General features: G+C 42.8%; 1 protein-coding gene across 3 annotated transcripts in view; it reads left to right on the forward strand.

The window, feature by feature from the left end:
- shroom3 (shroom family member 3) overlaps window positions 1-12738 on the forward strand; it is a 43378-nt gene extending 30640 nt beyond the window's left edge. For all 3 annotated transcript variants that reach the window (XM_032569450.1, XM_032569451.1, XM_032569452.1), the window contains 17 exons: window positions 2-250; window positions 1006-1327; window positions 1410-1543; window positions 2688-2813; window positions 2887-3314; window positions 3702-3929; window positions 4015-4177; window positions 4260-4545; window positions 4616-4692; window positions 5010-5101; window positions 5481-6141; window positions 6218-6401; window positions 7815-7948; window positions 9972-10059; window positions 11156-11321; window positions 11386-11507; window positions 11608-12738. In XM_032569450.1, the coding sequence (XP_032425341.1) occupies window positions 2-250; window positions 1006-1327; window positions 1410-1543; window positions 2688-2813; window positions 2887-3314; window positions 3702-3929; window positions 4015-4177; window positions 4260-4545; window positions 4616-4692; window positions 5010-5101; window positions 5481-6141; window positions 6218-6401; window positions 7815-7948; window positions 9972-10059; window positions 11156-11321; window positions 11386-11507; window positions 11608-11904 (3757 nt within the window). In that variant the 3' untranslated portion in view covers window positions 11905-12738. The remainder of the gene's footprint in view (window position 1; window positions 251-1005; window positions 1328-1409; window positions 1544-2687; window positions 2814-2886; window positions 3315-3701; window positions 3930-4014; window positions 4178-4259; window positions 4546-4615; window positions 4693-5009; window positions 5102-5480; window positions 6142-6217; window positions 6402-7814; window positions 7949-9971; window positions 10060-11155; window positions 11322-11385; window positions 11508-11607) is intronic.
- Window positions 12739-13068: the final 330 nt, after the last annotated feature.

Genomic DNA, 13068 nt, shown 5'->3' on the forward strand with positions numbered 1-13068 from the left:
GTTGGCACCAGCACCCAGAGTCGAACGCTGAAACCCACAAGCAGCACCTGAAAACCTCTGGAGGCGGTTCTGAGGGTCCGACTGGAGCCCAGAGACCTTCCAGGAACCTCAGCCAGAACTTCGACGATTCTCTTCTGAAAGGACGGCAGGAAGAGCAGAACCACGAATTCAGGATTACCCCGGTCCACTCGGTCCCAGACCTCAGAACCGCGTCCACACAGGGGAGGAGCGAACCCAGAGACAACAGCCGGTACAGCTGCTCTGGTTCTGTAACCACAGGGGCCCAAACACTGGTCCGGGGGCCGTTGGTGGCCCTCTGAATGATTTTATCTGGCCCTCAACTGCAGTTAAAACATTATGCAAATTTGTTCCATAAATGCAGGAGACTTTTAATTTGTAATCAGGGTAAAAATTATTATCAATGTAATTTTCTCACACAGGAAAATATCAACTACAAAACAAAGTATTTTGTATTTTTAACAAAGTTTTAACAAAAAGTAAAACCAAGTTTATCCAGAGACTTTTCTTTTGCTGCACCTAAATCAGCTTTTATTCTTTCCAAACTTGGCTAATTATACCAAGAGTTTGAAACAAAGCGACCAGAATCTGTTCTTACTGCTGACAATAAATTTATTCAATCGAGTCCAAAGAAAACTAGAAACTTTTCTTTGAATGCAGCAAACGTGCAAAATCTGCTAGAAAAAGAAGTAAATTTCTGTCACAAAACTTTGACATTTTGAGTAATCTCAGAAAAAAAAAATCTAATTTTTTAGGTTAGAAATGTTTTACTAAAAATAATTTTCTAGAAAATTTCCAAGCTTTTTGAAAATTTCTGACATTAATCACAGAATTTCAGTTTTTGGCAGAAATTTGTTCCTTTTCTTCCATCTTTAAAGCTCCAATCATAAAAATCCATTTCTACTTATTTTGGATTTACTTATTGATTTTGAATCGGGTTTTTTCCTTCCTGCAAGCCGTTCATTCTGATGCTGTACGTCTCTTTAGACCCAGAGATCCGCCCATCGTTCAGTCAGAACCGGCCGGATGGACCCGGGTCGCCCAGGGTCAGGTACCGCCCAGCTCAGCGCCGCATCCATCCGCCCAGTGGAGCCACAGAGACCCGGACAGCGATCACCCTCTGACCCGCCTGGAGATCGCCCTGGCCGAGGTCCAGCGCTGCTCCGTTCCCGACGGCCCAGACGGCGGCCAGAGTCCGGCCCGCAGCCTCTCGGTTCTGGAGAAAGTCAGTCACTTTGAGCGGCGGAGAGACGGAGGGAAGCTGCGCAGCTTCAGCACCAACTCCTACTGCAAATCCTCCCATCTGGGGGTAAAACCCAAACTCTCCCCACCGCTGCCTTTCTGCTCCCAAACTCTGATTCTAAACTTTTCATTTTCTGGTTCTGGCCCAGATGAGCGATAAAGGTGGCAGTTCCCCCTGTGGAGCGGAGGACCTCAGAAACATGCTGGAAAGAAGCACCAAGGGAACCAAAGCCCACAGGACGATGAGCTACAGAGGAGGCGGCAATGAGTACATGAAACACAGGTACGGAAGCCTGGATGGACACAAAGCAGCAGCACTGCTGTTGGGTTCAGCCAATCAGCAACAAGGAAAATAACTCGTGCTTCTTGATTGGCTGCTTTCAAATAGCATTGCTAGCATTAGCTTCCCAAACTTTCTAATGTTTTACACATCAGTTATGAACATTTAGCAAATAAATGAAAGATGGACGTTGAGAAGTTTCCCACTTCTTTATTTCTTTATTTCTTCTATTGATCTCAAATTATATTGACCTAATTTTTACAACAATTTTTACTCTGTCATGTCTTCCAACCGTTTCTATGGACGATGAGCAACAACTGGAGGGCAAAAAGCTGCTAGCTAACGATGACTAGCATTGTTTTTAGCTGTTAAGCTAACAATGTAAATCTTAAATGTATGTTTGATATATAAAAGAAAAATGGATGCAGTGCTTTGCTACTAATTGTCAGCAATAACATAACTACAGATAACAAGGTCAGGAAAACGTTTTAATTAAGAAAAAATAGCGAGGGAGAAAGAAGTAGCTCAGTTATGCTAGCTTGACTATGATAACTGTAGCATGTAGATGTGCTGCGGGATTCGGTGAGTTTTGATTCAGTTAAAAAATGTAAATAAAGGCGACCAAAACACCAACTCTGACAGATCATCAGTAGAGCAGGTGTTTAAATCTGTCACCGCTGTGTTAGCTTAGCTAATAGCAGCTTTAGCTAACCTACCTCAGAAAAATAAACATCAAGCATAAAAGCTGTAAAATACTGTAGCGGACTGAATGATCTGTTATTTGTGTGGAAAATACTTGAGTGTTTTTCAGTGTTGAATTCTGATACTTAAAGTGGCGTTGTTGTCAGTTGCCATGGCAACGGATCTGCGTGTAGCTTAGCCGACACAAAGAGTGGAAAGAAGTGTTTTTGATTTATTCTTTAAGGGTTTTTCTGCGTTATTTTTCCCTCTGCTGTGGCTCAGTGCACTGAATTAATAATCCCAACGTCTCCAGGTTTCATTCAGTAACAGACGGCGAGTTAAACAATCGACTTTCTGTCCTGCTGTGTTGTGGGTTTGCGTTAAATTCCCGGATGTAAATTTAACGACACCCAGCGAGTCACGTCTCTAACAAAAGGCTGTTAAATAATTTCTGTTTGGGCTTCAGGCTTCCAGCCGATCCCGTCTCAGCGCTCCAGAGAAGCCGCAGCAGCTTCCAGCTGGACGGAGACGTCAACAGGAACTGTCCTTATCGACCCGAACCCCAGGAGACGGTCGACCCCCTGCTGGACAGGTCAGATCCCTCCCAGAGGTCAGCCCTCCAACATGTCTGCTCCTGTCCTGATGTTTGGTACTTCTCCAATCAGATCTTACAGGGAGTCAGTGAAAGACGCCCAGCCCACCGTCCTTCGCTCCACTTCCTTCAGACAGAGAGACCTCAGCTCTCCGCCTCCCGTCGTCTCCGGCCCTCAGCCGTTCCCCAACCCTGCTAAGTACAACTCACTGGAGAAAAGAGGCCCAAAGACAAAGCCCAAACCTCAGGGCATCGTCATGCCACCAGTCACTTCCCCTCACACCCCGAAGGAGAGGCATGCGGTCAGCCCCGATGACGGAGGCCGGAGCCCGCCGCCGCTCCCCAGCGTGCCTCCGGTCAGGCCGCCGGCTCTGACCAGGATCTGCGGCCGCAAGCGTCTGACGGCCGACCAGAAGAAACGTTCATACTCCGAACCAGAGAACATGAACGAAGTGGGAGTTTCTGATCCAGAAACAGCTTCCCTCTTCCGACGAGGAGGAGGTAAAAACATCTGGGTCGAACCGTAACGCCTCGCTTCCTCAGTGGGGAGCAACGCTACCTGGAAGGCTAAGCTTGCTAATGCTAAAGCGCTAATCATAAACATGAATCCAGCTAAGACTAAAGTGCTACACCAACATGGTATTTAGCAGAAGCTAAAGCGCTAATTATAACCATGCTGATGCCCACCATGTGTCTATGACACCGTAGTATTTATTCAGTTGAAATTTTACAAAACAGCCAATTAGCACTTTAGAATTTATAGGTAAAATTAATTTAGGGGGATTTTTACAAACTTAGCAAAAACACTAGTAGCGGATCAACATATTAGTGGAAATCTGGCTACATCTGGTTTTACTGTTCATTGTCTAATCCCTGCTGTTCTTCCAGAAACTAGCGTAGCAGACCGTCGGAAGATGTTTGAGCTTGCAGCGAGCCACGTTGGCGCCGGACTCAGTCAGGGCGCCGTGTCGAGGTCGGACCTGCGGCAGCTCCGCCAAGACGCTCTGGTTGAGTACGTGGAGAGGAAGCGAGGGATCAGGAGGGACGAGGCAGGGCTGAGGACTGGATCCAGACCTCGCAGCGCTTACTTCCACCCTGAACAGGGCTACCACACAGGTCAGAGCCGCTCAGGGTCGTCCAGTTTGGTTCTGAATGACATGACAGAGACCTGATGACATTTTTGGCTTCTCCTGTTGGACAGACACCTACAGCCTCTCGTCCACCTCCAGCATGCTTTCCCTTCAGGACCCTGGTCCGGATCAGGGCGTCCCTGCTCTGGGATCTGACTGTTGGAGCCTCCAGTCCAACCTCTTCTACCCGGGCAGGGTGACCACACCCAGACCTCCAGCTCAGCCGATCCCTGGGTAACCGATCTCTGACGTAACCAATCTCTTTTCTTAAATGAACGTTTTTAACCCATTTCTTGGTTTTTCTTCTTCTCTCCAGTCTTGATCTCCAAATCAGTCCAGATCTGAACCCTGAAGCCCGAATCAACAGACACAGTCAGTCCGGTACCAGAGACTCGAACATAAGTGAAGACCGGCAGATCGCTGAGCCTCAGTACAAACCCGGATTCTCCACGAAGGTCAACGAGGCGTTGCAGAGGGTCGGGTCGGTCCACCGGACCGGGAGGTCGGCCTCTGCTGAGGATCTGCTGGAGCGTTTAGAAAGCAAATACTCACCTCAACACATTCGCTCTCGCTCGTCCCCGACCGCAGACAAGCTCAACCAGGTAATCCTGAACCGATTGGACCGAGGCGGTTCCTGGAGTCAGAAAACTGACCGACCTTTGTGTGTTTCAGAACTTAATTTCAGGGGAAATCAAGAGTTTCGACGTTTCCTTCTCTGAATCTGGACGATGTGCTCTGGCTGCAGACCGGTACGGCTAATCTGCTTTCACACGACACAAATCGCAGTTCTAGCCATTTATACTCTATACACAGTGTCTGCAGACAGTCGAGATTTCATAGTCAAGCATTCTGACTGTCTTTATTTTCACTGTCTGAGTGGATCCTGGTTAGCTTGATGAGCTAGTTGGGCTGGTGGGTTTACAAAAAATGTTTTAAAATCTAACTAGATGTTTACTAATCAGATTCCTGTTGGACTGATTTTATATTTAAAGATGTAAAATAATTAACATTGAAATTTTATGTTAAATTTTTATTTTTTACTTATTTGTCTTTTTGTGTCTCTCAGACCTGCAGATATTCACAGATCAACAGAGTTCAGTTCTACTCAGTCAAACCGGTTCAATGAGAACTCTGACCGACCGACAACGCCTGCACAAGGTAAGACATCCAACCAATTATCCAACCATTCATCCATCCAATCATCCATCCAACCAACCAACCATCCAACCATCCAACCAACCAACCAACCAACCATCCAACCATCCAACCAACCATCCAACCAACCATCCAACCAACCAACCAACCAACCAACCAACCAACCAACCAACCAACCAACCAACCAACCATCCATCCATCCGTCCATATTGAAGTTTATATCCAGCTGGATTAACTTTCTCCATCTTTAATTATAAAAAGCCTTTTAGAAATCTTCAGTCCCAACATTATTTAGTGTCAAAGTTTTTTTTTTAATCTTCTTTCTTTTCATTTGTGTATTTTTCTTTCTTTCTCTAAATTCTGTCTCTTTTCTTTCCTCTAGACGTCTCTCACACCCCCGTCAGTCGTAGAGAGCGCCAGAGGAACGGCGAACGTCTCCGGGCCTACAGCACCTCCACCTTGGCGGCCTCCGTCGGCCTTCCCTCGCCCTTCTCCTCTCCCGGGAACCAGCAGGACGGCGGCGGCGCCGCGGAGTGGACCTCCAGCGAGAGGCTGAGCCGGGCCAACCTGGACGCCATCACCTTCCCGGGAATCGCGCAGAGCGGCGACAGACAGACGAGACGCAGCCTGAGCGACGGAACCGCAGAAGACGGACACCGAGGCAGAACCTTAAGCTTGGAGTTGACTGGAGAGATTTCTGAAAATACCAAACCAGTTTCACCAGTCACACCAGCACCACCACCATACAGGAAGACCAGTGGGAGCTCCACTTCCTCCCATCAGTCCGTCCATCCTCGCCTGTCCTCTCTGAGGATCTCTGAATCCAGCCTCAGCGGCTCCTTCGAGCAGCAGCCGCTGCAGACGTCAACAGGTAACCTTCAGGAGTTTGACGACGTCTTCCTCACCAGTCCTCCTCCTCCTCCTCCTCCTCCTCCTCCTCTCACTCCACCGATTAAAGAGACGAACATCATGGAGGACGTCCCTCCTCTCCCTCCTCCGCCACCTCCAGCTGAGATGGAAGCAGATCTTCAGTCGTTACAAAGGTTCGTTTCCAATCTTTCCTGAATCCAGATTTATTATTAAAACCTCAAAGTTCCTGATTGTTTCTCTGTTTTTTAGCTCTAATCCAGAAACTTTAAAAAACTCGGTTTCCATCCGGACGTCTTCGGCTCAGTCCGCTCCGCCATTAAAGCCACAGCCGTCCAACTCCACCGAGGACGTCTTCGTCTTCCAGTACCAGCCGCTTCCCAGGAGGGAGAAGTCACCCGAAGAGCTGAGGGTGGAGGCGCTGACTCAACAACTGGTTCGTAGTTCGACTCCAAGCCACAGGCCAAACAAACTAGATCAGAAAAGATAAAACCAACAAAGATAGTTCGTCTCTGCACAGACGATGAGTTTCCATGTCCAGAGTTCAGAATTAAGACCCAAAACCAGTTTAGACGTTTGATTGGGAACCGATTCCAACTGGAACCTCTAACTGTTGCTGTTGGTTTGAGGAGGAGAAGAACTTGAAATCGATTTTTCTTCTTCTTTCTTCCACCACCAGCTTTGACAGCTGGGCAGTTTCTTGGATTGAAGTCTTATCTTGACTCCAAACATTTGATCCTTTGACCTTTGACTCGTCCATGTTTGACTCAAGACCTTCATTTTTGGTCTTCACTCTGGACAGATAAGCACCGTTATCATTAGCATTAGCATCGTCCTGGAGGTTTCTGGGTTGTTCCTGTTTAAATGGTTTTCGTTCCTTTAAGAGTCACAGTTTGACTCAGTTTATTAAATTTCATCACAAATGAAAGATCCAACAGAACTTTAACTTTGTGTTGGTCTTTCCAAGCACCAGCGTGTTTTACAGTCAAAAATTGCATTTGCTAGCTTAGTAGCGCCTAGCATACATCATCTACCATGATCCATTATACAAGAAACAACATAGCTAAGCATTTTTAAAGTGATAAAACTAAACAGCCTACAGTATTTTTACAGTGTTGTTTTTATAAATGAATGTTTCTCATATAAAGTCTGTTGTTACAACGAATCATGGATCCTATGAACTTCAAAAATGCATAAAAGTTGAGTCAATGCCAGAAAAATAAGAAATTCTGCCTGTTGATGTAAATAAAACTGCTGTTTTTAGATAAACTAAACAATTTGAATGTTTTCTTCCTGATTAATAATGTCATTTCTTAACCAAAAAATTATAAAGTTTTAACTATATCAGAGTGTCATCAGCGTAACATCGAACTCCACATTGTGTTTTTCTGGTATAACCCAAAATAATCATAAGATTCAAAATGTTGTTAGCCACATTAATAATAAAATAAAACTTCAAGCTAACCTACACTATAAAAAATATTCCTCCCCTTGGATGTTTTACCCCTTTTGTTGCTTTTACAAATCAGTCATGATCAACAAAATTTGACAAAAAAGTTTTACAGAAAAACCCTTTAATGCCAAAATAAAAACTGATTTCTACAAAATAATGACTATTAAATTAAAATATGTAAGAAGAAATAAGTGATTGCATAAATATTCACCCCTTTAAAGTGAACTAATTCAACAAAGGTCCAGCTAATTGGCGCTAGTAGCTTCAGAATGAGTGGAAGAGTGATTGTAGTTTAAAGTAAAAGTCAGGGGATGGATTTAAAAAATCTCTATGGCCCTGAATATGTGACAGAGGTAACGAGTCACTGAATGTAAATCATCTACTTCTGGTGTTCAGGTGTTGCAGGATCCCTCTCTGGCGCCCCTGCTGGACACCTGGGGAGGCGAATGCACTATGAAGCTGATGGAGGAAATCTTTTCTAACGGCAGCCTGACTGGTGGAGCACAGGGCAGTTCACTGCCGGGTCAAAGGTGACCTACACTCTGAACATTATCTGAACTAGTTCTCCTCCTTTAATCCTCATTAATGAATCATTAACTGAGTAATAAGAAATAAATATATATTATATAACTCTCTAAATCGGTTTATTATTAATACAATTAGCTATTAACTGCAATATTTTCACCTGTAGGAGATAAAATGGTTTTGGTCAAAGGTGTAACGTTTTAAACAGAGGGTTTAAATTTGACTTTCAAAATAAAGCTAATGTATGTAGCTCACATAAGAGTTTAAATATTTAAAATAAAAAGTTTTAGATTCAAAATAAAGTTAATGTAAATTATTTTTAAAAATTATCTTAAAGATTTGAAACTGAAGTTTTAAACCAGAATTTCAAAATAAAGTTAATATTTTGTTTCAAAATAAGAGTGTAAATATTTTAAAGAGAGGTTTTAATTTGGATTTTTAAAATAAAGCTAATGTGCGCTCCTCAAATATAAACTTAAATATTTACAAGACAAGTTTTAAGTTGAACTTTCAAAATAAAGTTAACAAATTATGTTTAAAAAATTAACTTAAATATTTGGATCTGAAGTTTAAAAATAAGCTAATATTACACTTTAAACTCAAACTTAAAACGGTTTGATAATCTTCAAAATAAAAGATGAAACAGTAAAATAGACGTTTCAACTTGAACTTTCAAAATAAAACTAATAGATGCACTTTAAACTAAGAGTTAAAATATGTAAAACTGAAGTTTTACTTCAAAATAAAGATAAAATAGTTTTAAACAACTTAAAGAAATGGTTTACCTCAGACTTTCAAAATAAAAGTAGCAGTTACTGAGAGTTTAGTTCTGGTCTAATTTTAGTCAGGTTTTGGAAAAAGGAAACATTTATCTCCCAACCTGCTGACAGTTTCTGGTCTTATCAGCTGGTGAAGAAGCAGAAGGAGAACAATATGGACGCCTGAAGAGTCGGAGACGTGAAGTTTGTTTTTAATGAACTCGGTGTTCAGAGGAGGAATGTCGTCTCATCGGAAACAATAACAATCAGGACGCAGAGGCTCACAGTTTCATTTGCTGCTTCCAAGTCACAGATTACAGGAGATGAAACCTTCTTCTCTGGAGGGGATACCGTGACGACGTTCCGCGGGCGGCGAGGTGACCTGGAGGTCACCGTCTGTTTATGAGGTGGATCAGCAGGAAAGACCAGAATAACCTGATGATCGTTTCCCAGCAGCTGAATATCCACCTTTAACCAAACTCCGAGTTTCCTTCAACACTTTCATGCTCAGTGATGCAGTTTGACCTAGAAATGACCCCAAATCAGCACTAAAAAAACTCACTTTGTCTCTTTTAACAGCGAGTTCAAACGGAGGCCTGGTCAACACTGACACCTAGCGGCCACACGGGAGAACTGCGCAAATTTGATCCATATTAACGTTATATTGTAAATAAACAAATAAATGCCTCCATCATTATGTCATCAACAATTAAATATAAAAAAATATTAAAATGTGCATTTATAAAATAAATTACAGCAGTGAGAACATTTTTTATGATTTCTGTCTTTGGTTTTGAATGTTTGTAAATGTTTCAAACTATCTTAAATTATAAGACAAAGAAACAAAATGAAATGTTTAAATGAAGGTGTTTATTATCAAAAGGAAACAAATCCTAACATTAATATGTTTTGCACATAATAAGTTAAAGTTTTACTCTTAATTGTGATTTCTAATTTTTAAAATCTGTATTTTAAAAAATATTGAAACATTTTTGGGGCTATTTATTAATTGTTTGTATTTTAAAAAATTAAATAATAAATTATTTATGAGATAGATTATTAATTAATTACTTTCTTTAATTTCAAGTTATAGTTCATTGTTTTCTGTCTTCAGGGGTAAAAATCTTGAATAAAATATATATAACTAAATATTATTTAGCAGAAAATAACCTGCAGTTGTGTGGAAACAAAAAATCAAAATTATTTTCTATGTTATGCATATCTTCAGGTTATTTTCTGGATTATTGATGTGTTTATTTCCCGTCTCCAGGACGCAGGCCGGCGACTGTGGTCAGAGTTCGGACCAAACGAAGGAAACGGACGTTGATGAAGACGAGAACGACGTCAACACCAGGAAGGTAAACATCTGACTGTCCAGCATCAGCAGCTAAAACACCAAATAATCCTCTGGAGAAGTTTCTCCTAAAACTTATTTTAATTAATTAACAAAAACCAACAGGAAAACTCACCTGCAGTAACCTCGGTTCAACCCACAGGGGGCAGCACTGAGATGGTTTTAGGCCAAAAATGGGAGAATTAACATGAATATTTATACAAAAATATCAAAAATTGCTCAGAAATATAAAGATACAATCCTCAACACACAATTAATACAGTTTATCTGCAAAAAACTAGATTTAGTGATTAGTTACTCTTAAAAAAATCACAACAGGACAATCAGAAAAAACCAAACATTCATGACTGATGCAGATATAATGACATGGTTATTAAAAATGTATTATATATATTATATGATAATAAAAGTATTGATTACAATCACAAAGAAATAAAATAAACCTATAAATTATAAAACATTTAGAATTAAAGGTAAAGAAAGATGTGAAAGTATAAAAAAATAGTTTAAAATAATCTAAAAAATCTTGTTAACTGATAGTTTCTGTTCTGATTATTAATATTTATTGAAGGGAAATTTTGTTTGCAGTAAATTTTATTTAAGGTTTCGGCTTTGTGGGGGTTTTATTTCAATTTTAATTTAGATATTTCAAATATCTTCCAATTCCAGAGTTAAGAGTTATTTTTAAAAATCAGAGCTTATTAATCTTTGAAGGAATAAACTTCAATTATTACACTATTATCATTAAATTAGTTGAAAATGGTCTCAACAACAACAATATTGACATTTTGTGCAGTAATTACTTTGGTCATTTATCGTGTAAAACTTTGTTATCATGACAAGTTTAACAGCCACCAGCCTGAGGAATCTGGAGAGTTCAAAGGTCAAAAGCAAATCAGATAATCAGCATGAAGCTTTAAAAACAGTAAAACAGTCTGAAGATAAATTATTTAAACACCAAGAGCTGAACAAACCACGGGGTGCACTTACTTTCCCTTCCAATTCAGAAACTCGTGTTTCTCTACGTCTCAGACTGATGGGTGGAGTTATTTCCTCCACATCATTTAAAACGAGGTGATGTTTGTCCTCCTGTCCACCAGGGGGAGCTGTGTGAGGCCCTGCGGCGCTGCGTGGCGGCGATGCAGCGGGAGAAGGCGGCTCTGGCGGAGGAGCATCGGCGCCACCAGGCTGCGGGCGCCGGCATGGAGGCGCTGATCCACAAGCAGCTGAAAGCCAACGAGAAGGAGAAGTACAGCATGTTCATAGGTAGGCAACCCGCAGGGAGAGGTCAAAGGTCAGAGCGGGGTCTGATCATCGCTGTTGTCTGCAGGAGACCTGGAGAGGATCGTCAACCTGCTGCTGTCTCTGTGCAGCCGCCTGTCCAGGGTGGACAAGTCTCTGCTTTCTCTGGACAGAGACGGAGGTTTGACTGAAGACGCTGCTGAGGAGAGGGTGAGACATACGGCAAGCTGTCCACGCATTTAATGATTGACCGGCCGGTCCGCAACTCAAATACTCAGCTAACAGATATTTCTCTGCTCCTCTTCCTCAGGACTCCCTTCATCACAAGCGTTCGCTGCTCCTTCGTCAGACCGAAGACGCGCGGGAGCTGAAGGAGAACCTGGACCGGCGGCAGCGCGCGGTCACCGCCATCCTGACCGGCTACCTCACCGAAGCACAACTCCACGACTACCGCCGCTTTGTCAGCGCCAAACCCTCGCTCCTGATTCGCCAGCGCCAGCTCGATGACCTCATCCGGCAGCGGGAGGAGCAGCTGGCGCGACTCGCCGAGAGCCTGCCGCCAAGCCCCGCCCACTCCGTCAAGTCCACCGCCGTGACATCACTGTGATGTAACGAGATAGATCCACACTTCGATATCTATTTTTTTATCCGACTGTCCTTAAACAACTCAAACGGTGCTTTCAGGGACCCGAACAGGTCCGTTTGTTCAGGACCGGACAAAACGAGCAGAACAGAGTCATCTGCAAAGAATCGAACTTTCAGCCACGTCTTCCAGCGAAGGCGTCCATGAAGCGGCGTCCATGAAACGGCGTCCATGAAACGGCGTCCATGAAACGGCGCTCTGCCCCCGCACATGTACAGCCAGCCTGCAGGGAAACGGATCGCTCCCAAACCTGAAGGACTGAGATGTTTCCCACAAACCTTCCAGCACATTCTCCCCAGGAGGAGCGTCTAACGCCAGCACCGTAACGCCGCCACCGCTCTCTTGAACGCAGCTCGTCGCACTTTGTAGCAGTCTGACCACTGTTTCCACCCGACCACTTCATGGCTGAACGCTCGCAAACCGGCAGGAAAACCGGGAAGAAACGAAACCTGCCAGCTTTTTAACATTCACCGTCACACACTGGCATGTTTTAGATGTTTTATAGCCATTATCATCACCTCTAGCAGCAAATTCTGGTCCCTTCTGAAGAGGAATTATAAAACGGTTCCCAAAGATATTTAATTTTGTACAACGGGAAACCCTGAGCACAGAAGGATCTTCACCTCCAAGAGGGATTTTCACACAATCTGGAAAATCTCAGAGAAAACCAGCAGAGCAGCGACTGACTTGTTGAAACTCCTCCGTTTTCATCCGGCTGTGAAACCAGTTTCAGAAACACGACTCCGTATTTAATCTCCGCCTGAAGTTTTTGTTCAATAAAAGCACTTTTTCAGCTCAGCCTGTTCCTGTTTCTTTTATTTTTGTTAAAACTTGATTATAAAAACACAAAAACTTTGCAAGAAAATTCTGTTGGTACCAGTTTTTACCCTGATTACAAATTAAAACTTTATCTGCATCTACGGGACAAATTTGGATCATTTTTGATCGGTAGTCGGTGGCTGCAGAAAAAAATCAGTCCAAGGGCCACAAATGGCCCCTGGGCCACAGTTTGGACACCCCTGGTTTAAATTAGGATGAGTAAAGTAATTAGCTGAACATAATCTGATCTTTATTCAAATGTTGTTTGAAGTCAGTTTGGTGAGTTTGGATCCAGCAAAATCTAAATTT

This window comes from Xiphophorus hellerii, chromosome 8, assembly GCF_003331165.1.
Source record: "Xiphophorus hellerii strain 12219 chromosome 8, Xiphophorus_hellerii-4.1, whole genome shotgun sequence".
Classification (NCBI taxonomy): Eukaryota; Metazoa; Chordata; class Actinopteri; order Cyprinodontiformes; family Poeciliidae; genus Xiphophorus; species Xiphophorus hellerii.